Consider the following 14,948-nt stretch of genomic DNA (forward strand, 5'->3'; position numbering starts at 1 on the left):
ATTGCAAAATTGTAGACCAGGTCTCTCCAACGAGTAGCTTGTGATCTACTGGCAGCTCACCAGCTACCTGTAAACAGCACTCCTGTGTGCAGCATAGCCTACTGATATAGATGTTTTTGCTTGGCTAAATTAATATATGTATACCAAAATTGATTGAAAAGAGTGTGTTTTAGATGAAAATGTATGCATTTTCAGAAATGATCAGTTGATTTTTGGAGAAAAACTCTCTGAATTTCCAAAACATATTTAAAGTTGATAAATAAATCGTGTGGCCTTGGTAGAATTAGTACTCCTATAATCACCTTGTTGGCAGGGAAATTGCAGCGATTTCCTTTATGTATTTCCCATGCATAGACATACTCAACTGATAAAAGCTTTTCTACATTACTGCTGGCAACCCTACCTGATGCATGGAGGTGATCAATGGAGAGAGAGTGAGTGTAAACTTTAGTACTGGTCAGAGCAGTGACAGCCATTAGTCCTTTTTTTATGTCAATGGTGGCCGTCCCAGTATTTTGTACTGATTATCTGGTCACCCTAACATAATTAGCAGTTATTACAGAAAGGGTTGGATACTTCTGTTGTTGACCCTGATTGTAAATGTGTTTGGATGCATGCATTTGCACTCAAACAGTAAAAAGCATTGGCAAAGTCAAGAGCTCAGGCTTAGCAGACACCTTTTGTTTTGCCATAGCTTTTTTAATTTAGTATGCCAGGAAAATAATGGAAGAAATTTAGGAGAAAAGATGGAGCCTTTAATGCCCTTTTGTACAAGGAAGGAACCCTGAATTAGAAGAGGCAAAGAATCATACCAGGCTGAACTCCTCGCTCTCCTCTCCCATCTCCTCGCGTATCGTTCGACCCTGGGCGCCCAAGAAGTTGCGCAGGTTCACAGCATGTATGGCAGCACATGCTTTTTTGTCCAAGGAAGCCTCCTGGCCAATCCAGTAGTAGATCTCCCACTGCAAAGCGTCATTGTTGTCCAAGTAGGTCTATGGTGATACATGCAAGAGGAGGAGAGTAAGCACAAAGAAAGTCATGGAACAATGTGTAGCCAACAAATGCGCATAGTAACATATTCAAGGTGAGCAGTTACCTAGGTGAGAACTTGAGTATCATGTTCTATAAGAACTAGAACTATTGTAATTAATGAATGTCTGTGCCCACAGGGAGCTGAAAGCAAGCTCCCCAAGAGCTCACTTGTTGGGGATCAGGATTCCAAACCAAACATACCAAAGTGATATCCATCACTCCATCGTTAACAATGAACCACTTTGTCCTCTCAGTTTTGACACAATGTACTAACTTCTAAAAACTACTCCCTTTACAAGAAAAGCAAGCCTTCCTGATACTCGTGTATTTTGCTTTCCTCGTAGACTATTTTGGAAAATCGTATCCAAAGCCAAATGTATTTATTTTCCCAGATAAAAAGATGCTCTTATTTACTCAAATAAATGGTGCTAATCCGATTGACCTTGGAAGGAAGCCTTGATTCTACATAACTTGTACTTGTGACCACAGAGGTAAGAACAGGCCCTTGCCTTAATCCATCGTGCCACAAGACAGTTCTTCTATTCAGTCTTGGAAAACATTATAATAGATAACAGACATCCAGACACACAACCACTCCAGCACTCTGCTAATTCCCCCAAGCATCATTAAGCATAGAGATCATGCAATACGGAATAGTGATAATCAGTGCCCTATAAAAGAAGGTGCTGTTTGGCAAGATGAAAAAAAAACAATGCTCCTTAAGTAAATCAATCCATCAATCACTCTCAGAGAGGTGGAAACAACACAACTGTGATTCTTGTTATTTTTTAAACTAAAAATCCTTTTATTTATGAATGTCCATAAATCCTGATACTGATTTTCATATTGAATTTATTGTGAGAGCTTAGGTTGAGACTGTGCTCAATTAATATCGATGGGGATGAAGATCAAGTTTGAAACGTTATCCCTACAAACAGTGCATGTTATTCTTTAGGGCATCCTTATTTTAGGCAGGAGTACTCTGCAGAATTTAATTTGAAAAGATATCTAGTTATTCCTACTACCAACGTATTGGATTACTTAAGCCCCGAAGAAGCTACTGTTGTCTCAAAATAATGTTGGCTTATTTGTTAGTAGCAAATAGTTTTATATGAAGTTATGAATATCATGATTAAGATGTATGGATATTCATTGGTAAAATTTACTTTCTATGAAAAAAGATAAAAAGAATCACAATTATGCTGTTTTCGCCTCTTGGAGAACAATTGATTGGTTGATTTTTTTTAAACTGTTAAAACTGTACTGGACGGGTAACCAGCAGATCGGAGAGGATAAGTTCTGGGCAATAGTCCTGCTCCCTGTTTAATGTAGTTGCTCTCACCTTAGTGAACCCAAGAAGCAGTGTGCTCTTCTCTGTTGACCTTTGGAGGTGGACGCAGTTCATTGCAAAACATATTGATAAAAGGACAGCACAATGATTTTAACTATTCAATAAGGATCAAAGAGTCTGAGATGAGTCAGGACTGTAGAGGTATGCCTGTCTAGTTTAGTGGTTTCTCAGGTTTGTTGTGCTTAGTACACAGAAAATCTGTTTTTAAATCCAACCTCCACAATGTCAGTCTTGGGTGAATCAATTGATTCTCCTCAAAAAGTTAGCCTACCAAACAGAACTTCAAGAGTATCTGGTACCAGCTCTGAATTTTAGATGGTGCCAGCCCGAATCAGGATTGCAGTCTCCATCAACCAAACGGTACAGGGCACAGTTTTAAGAATTAAGAGCATATAAATAAAATCGTTGCTCCAAATGATGGGCATATCAGATTCTTCAGTGAACACATTGAACAAGATAGAGACTACTGGGGGACATCTTCATGGTCACATACAAATTATGTTTTAAGAAATGTAATGGGCGGATTACTCTAGATGAGCGAGACGTGGAAGGATGAGAGACAAATCTGATATGCTTAGAACCTTCATGTAAATTTTTGGATTTCCTGAAATCTCTTAGAACAGCATCAACCAGACAGACACAATCCAACCAGAAATTATCCTTAGTGCTCTGGCAGAGGGAAATGCTGCAGCACTTACAACAGTCGGGTAGTGTCAGTGAAATACACAGAGGGATGCTAAGGATAACTTAGTTCTACTAATATCCACTGGCACCCGGTTGCTGCAAACCCTGCATAAAAGGTTACTTTTATAGTATCTCAGACTTTGGTGGGTCTTCCTGTTCACATATAAATAGAGGTGGTAGTCTACCTCACTGTCAGCTCACCCAGTTCTTTATTTATACAACAGGATTGCAAAGATCACTCTAAGTTAAGTCTCGTCCTTAGTTTATATACCATTCTAGAGGCAGGCCATCCTGCCCACATTCCTTTCTCCAGCCACAGCTCAATTCAACACCAGTTTGTGGCTAAGCCACATAAAACAAATGCCTTTGTTTAATACTAAATCCCCAATTCAGAAAACCAGTTTCAAAGAGCTCCTACGCCCTCACTTCCACTTGCAAGAAAATCTCTACCATCACTACTCATCGAACATCAAACGGTTAATAGCACTATCGCCTCCACCACTAGTTAGTTACTCCAGAATTCTCATATTTCGTGTCCATACTTTGGAGCTATGGTGCTGCAAAAGACACTGTCACCCGAGGGGAGGGTATGCCAAGATGTAGGTCCCATGCTCTCCATGCCACTGGAATCAAGTTGTCGTGGCTGAAGAGGGGTGAGACCCCGAAACCGGTCCTAGGATTCTTGTTTCCAGTCCAGAGAGGACCTGGCTTGGCAGTTCGGGCTGGACTGTTCCCATGAGGCACAGGGTCAAGACTGATTTGCATATGGCTGGGTTCAAGCTGGAAAGGCACGGTGAGCAAAAAAACGATGGATTTAGGCCCAGATCTCTGTACTGGGGTGAATGTATGACATTGTTCTGCATTCTGTCCATCAACTGTTGTTTTTGCAAAAGACACTGTAGCACAAACCAAAACTGAAATAGCATCCCCCCTTCCTGGTCCAGAGTCCTCCCACTCTAAGTAATACTACCCCACTCTGTATTTTACACCTACACCTAGCCCCTCCAATCTTAAACACGGTTTACAGTTGTAGTTATGGGCTTGCCTCTCGCCCAATGCACCCTGCAAACACTTGTCTTAGCTTGCAAGTTCCTTATTGCTTCTTTCAGAGCAGTATGGCTTAATTAGACCTAAAACTCCCGACCCCTGGGGTGGCTGCATGCATGTGCACAGATTCTGCAAGCTCACAGAGACCCGATTCTACTGTTACCTTCAACACAATATAGCTGTCAGCTTCATAGAACTTCCCATGCAACGCCTCATCCACCATGACCGGGACAAAGTTCTCCATCTGCCAGATGGAGATGCCAGGAATCTGCCCCACATCCTCCGTGAAGAACTCCGAATAGTTAAGCTGTGGCTTCTCCAGGCTTTCATCCCAGCGCCGGGTCTTTAGGTCGGTGTACCTTACGTCCCCGTTCTGCTGGAAGAGGGAGAGGAAGAATTATTCAAGTTCACAACAGGAAAGCACACCCTCAGGCAGCAAAGAAACCACAAAAAAACCCACAAAAATCCTTATGTGCTCAGACAAGTTTCCAGAAAACTTCCAAAAATAATTTCAATTAAACACCAGTCAATTTTTTTATATTACTATAGAAGCACAACTTAGGTCAGGTAAATCAAATAAATACAGCATTCTGCTTAGGTGACAAATGGCTAAAAGGCATCCGATATATAAAAAAAGGGCTTTCTCCCAGAGCGAGCCTCGTTCCCTCCCTTCCCCCCCCCCCCCCTCCTCCTCCTAAAGATGGTGTAACAGTACAGGGCATGGAAATGTTATCCTGCTAGGGTAGAAAACTCTGCTTTAGATTGCCTTAATGGTATCCGAAAACTCTGCCTCATTCACCTTCACCTGCCTTTGCAGACCTAGAGGAAGTGGGAAATGGTATCCCCGAGTTATACGATGTTCACCTTCGAGCTGCTTTCTTATTACATCAGATAGTTTGTGATATGTCCCTTAGCAAAATCCTTCAACAGTAAAAACAGACATTGATACATGCCTCCTGCTTCTTATTCTTCTCTTCTGCCACATCAGACATCCCCTTCAAGACCTGCTTTGCCTGATCATCCTGAGTGGAATCCTTACGTCGGCGTAGACGCATTTTCCTGGCTGTGGGATCTTTTGTAGCGCTTGCTGAGGGAGATATCAGGGTGGGAAGCAAGGATGAGAGATTACATAAAAGGGATATATATTCTCATTCACTAAGTTACTCTTAGTCTCTGACAGACATGCCCATTAAACCAATGTCTGTTGGTTTTATTTGCTCATCCCACTCGCAGCCTGTCAATAGTTCCAGTGCTGATTCACTCAATTATGTTCTATATGATTTCCTCAGAGCTCATTCGTGAAGTAAACAGCAATGTTGCCCGAGGGATCAACTCAAGTCCTTCCTAGATCAAACAGTCTTTCAGAGCAGAACTGTCAATGTTATTCAGCAGGGTTTTCCACATTATACAAACAATACAACACACATATTCACTCTTGTTATTAGAAACCCTATACCTGAAGACCATACTAATTAGAATACTAGGGGTAAGAGGAGTATGGGGATATTGGGAGTCACTGATGTACTAAATGTCTTGCTTAATCGTGCTTACTCTTACCTCCTGCAGCAGCAGCAACAGTTGCAGGAGATGCACCAGCCAATCGCAGTTGGTTCTGCAGAGAAAAGTCAATGTTGTAACACTCCGAAGTTCTGTCGACTGGTTTTGGAGGCATCACCAGGTTTGGATTTTCTCGAACATCCAAGACCTACATAGCAGGAAAAATGAATGAAGGCAAACAAGAAAAGAGATAAAATATGTAGAAATGAAAAAAGAACAAAAAGAACATGGGACAAAGGTGTAAAATATAAATATAAAATAGAAGAGAAAAGAAAGGAAATACTAAGTAGAATAAGCATTGCTGCAAGGGAGTTGTAATAATTTGAGAAAAGCAAGATGAGATTTGAGACAATGGGTGAAAAGACAGGAGTTGAAAAAGGAGAGTAAAGAATTACAATAAAAGATTATAATGAAGAAGAGAGTAAATTATAGAACAAGAGGAGATCAAAATCACAGGTGAAAAAGAAAGAAAGGCAAAGCAAAACCTTAATTAAAAGGGGAAGAACGGAAAGGGTAATCTTAATTTAACTCTGAAATGAACCATACCAAATTCTACTTCACATTATTTAATCGATGATTCACAACATAGCATGTGGTCAACTTAAATGCAATGATGTGATTTGATGCGCAGTAAGGAGCAAAAAGAAAAAAAGGGAGGTGTTGTGGATAAAACAGTGGCACGTATTTTGCAGTAAGGGCTCAAAACAACGATTTGTTCGGAGACAGAGTGGGGTCTGGATGGGACAGTTGAATGCAACAATAGGGAATACACAGTCACTCTACATCCAACTGCAAATAGGAAAGAGTACCAGAAGAAACAAACAACGCCTTGATACTGATTACTGTAAATAGATGTCATGCACTTGATATTCTAATGTAGGATCAATCTTATAACTAAGACGTCTAGCCATTTCCATAGTCAAACCTTTTGTCAATATCAAGGATGGCTATTTGTCCAGGTAATCAGTGCTTCCTATAAATTATTTGGTTCAAAATCTGAGTATTTCTAACCAGCTGGTTTGAAAAACCATTTTTGAAAATAGAAACAGTGAGAAAATAGCTAAGAAGATAGAATTAAACATAGAGCAAGGGGCAGGGTGAGCGTTGGATATGGAGCCAGGATGAAGATTAAAGTTACTGTAACGGTTAGGATTAGGGTGACACAGAAGGGCAAGGAAAAAGTGTATTAGTCTTAGAGTCTGGGTTGGGTGATGGGTACAGTTTGGTTTAGAATAACACTGAAGTCAGGATTAGTTTAAGAAACAAGAATATAGTTCAGTCAAGGATAGAGCTACAGAATGGTTTGAATTGCATTTAAGTATTAGGTGAGGGTACCAGTTTGGTTTAAGATAACAGTGATGTTTGGATTAGGGTTAAAACTAAGTATTAGGTTGAGAGATTGAGTTAGGGTTGAGATGTGTAGGTTAAGCTTCAATTACATTGAAGAAATAAAATAAAACTAAAGATAATTTCAAAACAAAGGATTTGAACTAATATCCATTTTAAAAGAAACAGCCAATTTTATAATATCCACAAACATTTTTAATTGGATAACAAATGCATTTTGCAAATTCATTTTATCTTTTCACATCAAATCATTTCCCCCCAGTATTTGATGCACTCTTCTTTGCAATCTACTGTTACTCCTCTTAACAAAACAACCTTTTTGTTTTGTGGAAGGTCTATATTGGTAAAGTATTTTTTTAGAGGGTATTTTAAAAAAAACCATATATATTAGTATTTAAAACAGATACATGATCACAGAACATACATTAATAAGCTATGAGGCACTGAAAGCAAAACACAGTAGTGCATATATTTAGAATGCACAGCTCGAGAGCTGCAAGCAGCTTACCAAAACCCAACACCACCTAATCAATCAGCATCTGTTATTAATCAATTAAGTTTGTGATCATCGTATTACTCATGACGTGGGTGTACTTCATGGAGGCCTAAATGGGATGGGATCAACAGTTTTTCAATTGAGGAGTTCTAACCAACCATCTCTTTAGTGGTTCTGCTGTTAGCTGCATTATGCCTTATGCCTACATAGCTGCTCTTATCTTCATTTCCTTGCACCAAGTCTCAATACAGTGAGCCATTATAAACATTCAAGAGACAGCCAAACCCCATTAGTCAATAACGATGCTAGCTAAATGAATTTATGAGTTATTTTGCTCCCTTGACTATAAACAAACCTTCGGCTTCCTACTCAATTTTTCTTGTAACGCTAATTTCCTCTGACCTTTTGTGAGTATTAAAGCACATTTGGCACAGACAACACATACAATAAGGGATGGCTCTTTGATAATGACTTTAGGGTATGGATGCAATATTTACTTGTCCATCATGTGGAGTACAAGAGATCTGAGGTGCATACAATGTAGCCTTTTAAAAAGTTGTAATATTAAACATGGTTTGTGTAACCCATTTTGTGCATAGAGGTAGGCTGGGCTGATTCTGCATCAGTCTGTTCTTCTGCAAGAGCAGTATCTCATATCCATTTTGCCTTAAACCATATACCCTTAAAGTATATAGTGAAGTAACTTCCAGCCAAGCTGGGCATAACTAGAAGTAATTATGATTACTAGCCTAAATTAGAAAACTACTCCAAAATTCCCATGGCTATCATACCGACCCTGAATTATTATTCTAACTATCAGCAATGCTCCAAAAATGCTCTTCTGCCCCAACAAGTATCCAAAAACTTCTACTACTTCATAGGGCTACTACTTAATTAATCCATTTTATTTTCCAGTATGTCCCATCAATGTGCCCCAATATCATCTGAAAATTGCATACGCCCCACAGAGTTGCTTGCCGAGTGAAAAGGGTCCATCTAAAAATCTTCTGCAAATCCACCCCTTTCCCACCCCCCATAATAAGGGGTATGCACATGGACTCACACTTCTTCCCTGGCTAATAAGTCACTCCGCATCCATGGTGTTAGCATATGTTACAACAGGAACCCTTCAGTCAAAGGCCCTTTGATAAGCAATTTACAGAAGTGTTTACAAAGTACGTTCCAAGAGCAAATCATCTCTAATGCCCTAAATGAGAAAATTAAAAATAAATAAATCATAAAGCCAGATGAAATTCTAGTGAGCTAGAAAGTACAAGGATATGCCATGGTGATCTAATGCGGCCCCAAGTTCTGTGCTGTAACATGGTGAGTTTAGATAGGTATTTTCATTTGGTTATAAGACTCACCAACTGAAAATGCTCAAGGAAGTGACACCTCCTAAACCAATCTCAGCGGAGGCCCCTGTAAACATTGCCAGACTATTCTAAGTTTAATATTGATGTCTGTGAAAGGGATAGATTCAGTCTCACCTCAAGCAAGGTCAGGAAATGCACTGCTTCAGGGAGGGTGACCAGGCGATTCTTATTCAGTACCAGCTTTTTCAGCTTGCTGCACCTGCATAAACCACACACAGAACACAATCAGTATATAGGTTCAACAAACTGTGCAATGTCTGCTCAGGCACGATGGGTGAATACTGAATCCCAAACCTTGATGTAACAAGATGCGTTGCGACCATATGCGCCATCATCCAAGTTCTTACTTGAAAAATGAGCACAACCAAAACCGATTCCCAGCATTGCCAACATTGGAACCAACTATGCATCAGGGTGTCGTAAACAAAACAGCAATAAAAAAGGCCTGGGCTGGAAACACTAGTGGCATCTGGAGTCTTTAGTTTTGCCTTCACTTTCACACTAAGGTAATCTCCGGTGTAACGCAGAAGAAAGAAACTTGATAAGAATGCAGCTTGACAAGCTAAATATGGCATCTACTGAATCCAGTAGCTGGCTTGTGAGTACCTGGGAATTGTCTGCAGTGCTATGGAGATACTTTTAAATTGATTCCAAGTTAATTTTGGAACTTGGTATTGGCGCCTCCTGGTGTCAATTGTTTTTATTTGATATATTAAGTACCCAGCAGAATTGCAGATGTTCTTTTCTTCTGCACATGTGAAATTGTAGTATTTCTAAAGTGCATAAAACCAGAAGGCATCATAGCGCTGAGCTGTATGCGACTGAGTGACCCGTGAAGATCTTGAGCAGAGAAAACAAAAACACTCCAACGACTCCGAGGGAGGGCTAGTTTGAAAATAACCACGTTTTGATTTGCCTACGGAATATCAGGTATGTGTTTAAACTCCTGATATATTCCAGGAGGGAATTCCACCGCCTGGCGGCTGCCATTATATTCACCCATTCTCCCCGCCTACCTATTCTGCACCTCGGAACAACCACCTTCCATTGACCCGCAGATCTCAGGGACCTCATAGGGGCATACCAATGAAAGGCCGTCCTGAGGCAGGATGGCCCCTGCAAGTGGAGAGCTCTGTAGACCAGGCAAAGGACTTTAAAAACCACCCGCTTCTGAACTGGCAGCCAGTGTAGGGACAATACCCTCCCTGACAGAACAATGTTTAGGTACTCCCAGGACCAAGCAGGCAGCAGCATTTTGGATGGTTTGAAGCTTGTTTAGGAAGAACTGGTTAACATGTAAATACAGGGCATTGCAGTAGTCTAAGCGAGAGGTGATAAGCACAATAACCACTGACACCCTGAGCTCTTTCAGGAGAAACTGCAGAATTTTCTTCAAGATCTTGATGAGCCAAAAGCAGGAGCTCACAGTTCTATTAAACTGGGTGTCAACACTCAAGGTGTTATCAAAAGTCACACCTAGGTTTTTGGCTGCAGCCGCTGGAGTAGGTACAGTGCCACAAATCTCTGGCCACCAGCGGCTATTCAAATGGAACTATCCCTTCCGAAGACCAAGATATCGGGTTTCTCCCCATTTATTTTGAGCCATTTCTCCCTCATCCACCTGCTGATCTCCATCATGCAAGCCCTGAACCTGTCAGATATCTCTTTCCAGTCAGCGATGAGAATGTGTAATCAAATATCCAAAAGGTCACAGGATGCAAATCGATCCAGTAGGAACCATTTGAATGTGTCAACTGGAATTTTCACAAGTGGAAATTGACAAATCTACTGGAAGCATGACCATCAGTTTCCTTACTTAACTATCGTGTTTCTCCTTTGCCCAAAGTGTCATTGTAGTCCCTAATGCAATCAACACTTTTTCCTCCTCTGTGACACACTTCATTCTTACATTCCCAATATTCTGCTCGATACCAATTTTTATTCAACACCAATCATCTATTACTTTCTCTGCAGCAACATTTTGATTATTTATCTCACTAACTTATTCAAAAGATTGTTCCCCCCCCCCACTAAAGATCTACTTATTTCTATAAAAGACAATCCTAATTCCTGTCCCATTTCAGCAACTTCCATTGTCCATCCTTCCACCACTGGGTGCAGAAGGGTGAATGCCCTCCTGACCCTACAGAAGGATAAAGACTAATATCCCAGGGATAATCTTAGAAAATGTGTCTCCTGACCCCATGGTTACCAATATCACAGAATTCCACAATGGCCTTCCATACCATTATAATGTACATTCCAGGGTATAGCATCATTTATATTTATTATAGGCATAGTCAAGGCATATTTTTCTATTTATTACAAACAATTTCTAGAAGGGCAAACAGAGGGTAGCAGCAGCTGGTATGGGAAAATTAGTAACAATTGGTACTCCTTTCAAGAATTTTCACAGCTAGAGTACTCGCAAACTCTCTCAGAGGCAAAAAGGTGTGGTTAGAATTTTAGCACACTAGTGATGCAAAAATCTCTAAAAGAAAAATAGATATGAAAAAACAATATTTTGTCTCAAATACTTAAAAACATGTGTATCTTAATATGGTGTATCATCCTTCTAAAGCTTTACAAATGGTGACAAGGGCCCACTTGTTAGCCAAATTGGTAAAATACAATTGCTAACAGTTATTGGGATTTAAAGATGCTCATAAAAGCTAGACGTTTTGGTTAAGTTCTTTGGCCAGCAACACTTAGTGCATACCAATTATTTTAATTTTGTAAATTCTCAAGCATATAAACAAACAAGAATGAGGAGTATACCCAGCAGACAGAACCCTGTCTTCGTGGTATTTGGAAAAAGGAGCACAGGAAAGGGAAATCTCCTTTCTTAAAAAGACCCCTCACTCACCAACCTAGTTGGTGACATGCTTCATCATTGGGGTCCCACCCGAATAGCTGAATGCTATCCGGGTGTGCTGCGACACCAGATTACAATGGAGCTGGTTATTTTGTTGTGAAGGTGAGTGAAAAAGGTGTTGATTAAAAATTGGCCAGATTTAACCCACTCAAAAAAAAAAAAATTATTCTGGGGCAACTGGACAATATTAAAAGGATTGTTAAGATGCCGTACTTGGTTAGATTGACCTTCGGTATCTTTCAGTGAATAAGAAGTGCAAAAAAGAGTGCAGAAAAAACGGTCTACATGTTTCAACCATCAGTTGTTATTACCAGGTTTTTGTCAGGACCAGTGAACGTGACCCGGGATGTATACACTCGTTAAGGTGTACCCTACCCTTGGTCACTGTAGCCTAACCATGTCTCACAGTTAGGTATCCTTTCGTCCCATTCGTCGAAAGGAAAATATTAAAAACGCGATGTTGGTGTGCCTCATGGGAATCGGGGTCACGGTGTTTGGCTCTTTCCACGATTATGTGGAGCTGATCACCGACTGCTGTGCCTATCAACAGGACCCGCCACCACTCTCCTTCCGACGAATGGGACGAAAGAATACCTAACCGTGAGTACATGGTCAGGCTACAGTGACCAAGGGTAGGGTACACCTTAGCGAGTGTATACCTCCCGGGTCACGTTCACTGGTCCTGACGAAAACCTGGCAGTAGCAACTGATGGTTGAAACATGTAGACCGTTTTTTCTGCACTCTTTTTTGCACTTCTTATTCACTGAAAGATACCGAAGGTCAATCTAACCAAGTACGGCATCTTAACAACCCTTTTAATATTGTCCAGTTGCCCCAGAATAAAGATTTTTTTTGAGTGGGTGAAACCTGGCCAATTTTTAATCAACACCTTTTTCACTCACCTTCACAACAAAATAACCAGCTACACTGTAATCAGGTGTCGCAGAACACCCGGATAGCATTTGGCTATTCGGGTGTGACCCCAATGATGAAGCATGTCACCAACTAGGTTGGTGAGTGAGGGGTCTTTTTAAGAACGGAGACTTCCCTTTCCTGTGCTCCTTTTTCCAAATACCACGAAGAGAAGGTTCTGTCTGCTGGGTATACTCCTCATTCTGGTTTGTTTACATGATTGCAAGGGGACTAGGAGTATCCCCTTCAAAATTGCGAAAATCCCTTTCTCTCTTTTGTGTTTTGAATTTAAGCATATTCATCTAAGAACATTAGAAGCAAATGCACTTTCTAAAACTCTGCACGTTTTATTTTCTCCACACACCTCAGTTAATGAATTTCATACAAATTCTTTTCACAAGTTCTCTATTTTTTTCTGTTCAGTATCAAACGTCATTTTCTCATTGAAAAATCATGATTTCTAAACATTTAATCGTACATCTATCTGTGCCCTGGCTGAAATACAAGCTGTTATTTACCTTTGGGCACTAAAAAGCTCTATCTTTTTCGCACACTCTGAAAAGAATCTATGAAGGGAACTTCTTAGATTCAGAGGTTGCTTCACACCTTATCGATATTCTCAAGCACGGGACCTCTTCTTGGCATAAAGTATCTTTACTATTTTTGCAGGGGGGGGGGTTTGTTAACCATGCTACATGGCAACAGCCCATGGACCTTCTCATGCCTGGGGCAGATCAGGGGTTTTGTAAGGTAGTGACATGCTGCTGCCATCAACGCTGCAGACCAGAGTACTATGCAGCTCTTGACAAAGAACAACGTTTTCTGTTGAGAAAGATCTGCTTGCTCTACAAACTCTTCTGAGTCGGATACAATCTGTAGACATCATGTGACATGCAGGCTATATTCTAAGTACCGCTGTCCTAAAGGGGGCAGAAATAATTCTGTAATTTACAGACACTATACAGAAACAAAACAAAATTGTGAAAATTCTAAAAAGAAAATAACCCTAAAAAAGTGAATATACATAAAAATGACCATGTGATGTTACAAATTAGATTAAACTGTCCGTTTCTAGGGAATAAATAGGTTTAGAATCGATCACATCATAGGAACCGTTTGATTAACAGACAAAAAACGGAACCATAATGTATTCATTCTTTTACATAAAAACAAAGCATTCCCTAACCTGCAGAGGCTTTCCGGAATGAGCTCCAGGTTGTTGTTGGCAGCCATGAACTCCTCCAGACTGGTCAGCTTCCCAATGCCTGAAGGAATACCATCAAAGTCCACTTTGTTGGAATTCATGTACAACTTCTTCAGCTTGGTCAGCTTGCAGATAGCAGACTGAAAGCACAAAACAACAATCTCAATAGAGCTCAATGACGGTTTCTTAAGGTTATATAAAGAAGCATGCAGGGGCAAGTGACGCTTTGAAATTTGGATCCATTGATTAAATGCTCCCTATCGCTAGAACACAAGGTAGGATAAAAACGCTTTCAATCATTGCTTACAAACCATTGCTCACATCCCCACTTAGACAACGGCAAATCACTCAAAGAGGAATAACTATGAGATATTTAAAGGCTAACCGGTCAAAACAGACTAAAAGAATACTGATAGCAAAAACATACTCAGAAAACTCGAATGCCAAACTATCTGCCATATAAAAATATGTATTACCAAGAAAATTTCAACATTTAGCCAAATCCACTATGACGCATCTGCTCCTAAATAAGTTAATACAGGAGTTAGAATAGGAACTTAACTCAGTCCTTTAATAAGTGGGAACCAAGTTTAGCCAGATTTTGAAAATGAAAATGGGTTGATCTGGTTGTATTTGTGCTTGGTATGCATCTTGGCAGCAGATGTTTAAGTCTGTTTTTGGAGTCTATAGTTTTCATGTGCAAATGGGCAACGTGACAGAGTTAGGCTCATCACTGGTTGACTGAGGTGAGCAGAGCTGCATTGGTGTGGCCGCCTTAAACTTAAAGGATATCGTTAGCAGAGTGTTCTGTGATATCTGCTTTGTCCAAGCACACCACTCTGTCCCATGAGCTACTCGGTGGCAAGAAGTCCCTAAGGAAGTGGTTCGCAACCTGTGGTCCGCAAACCTCTCTGGGGGTCTGCGAAGCGCCCTCATGGGGTCCGTGAAGAGCCCTCAGGGGGCCCACGACTACTTGGAAAATTAAATAATATTAACAGATTAATAAAGTGTTTATAAATAAAAATGCTAAATGTACAATGGAAAATTGTAATATGTACTGTAAATG

General features: G+C 40.4%; 1 protein-coding gene across 3 annotated transcripts in view; it reads right to left on the minus strand.

The window, feature by feature from the left end:
- FLII (FLII actin remodeling protein) overlaps window positions 1–14,948 on the minus strand; it is a 291,687-nt gene that overhangs the window by 113,407 nt on the left and 163,332 nt on the right. For 2 of the 3 annotated variants that reach the window (XM_085628978.1, XM_085628977.1), the window contains exons 10-15: window positions 13,865–14,022; window positions 9,005–9,089; window positions 5,672–5,819; window positions 5,068–5,201; window positions 4,278–4,487; window positions 813–992 (exon numbers count right to left, since the gene is read on the minus strand). In XM_085628978.1, the coding sequence (XP_085485104.1) occupies window positions 813–992; window positions 4,278–4,487; window positions 5,068–5,201; window positions 5,672–5,819; window positions 9,005–9,089; window positions 13,865–14,022 (915 nt within the window). Of the gene's footprint in view, window positions 1–812; window positions 993–4,277; window positions 4,491–5,067; window positions 5,202–5,671; window positions 5,820–9,004; window positions 9,090–13,864; window positions 14,023–14,948 lie in introns of all 3 variants that reach the window. The other variant, XM_085628974.1, reaches the window with a different exon arrangement.

This window comes from Triturus cristatus, chromosome 10 (genome assembly GCF_964204655.1).
Source record: "Triturus cristatus chromosome 10, aTriCri1.1, whole genome shotgun sequence".
In the NCBI taxonomy this organism is placed as follows: Eukaryota; Metazoa; Chordata; class Amphibia; order Caudata; family Salamandridae; genus Triturus; species Triturus cristatus.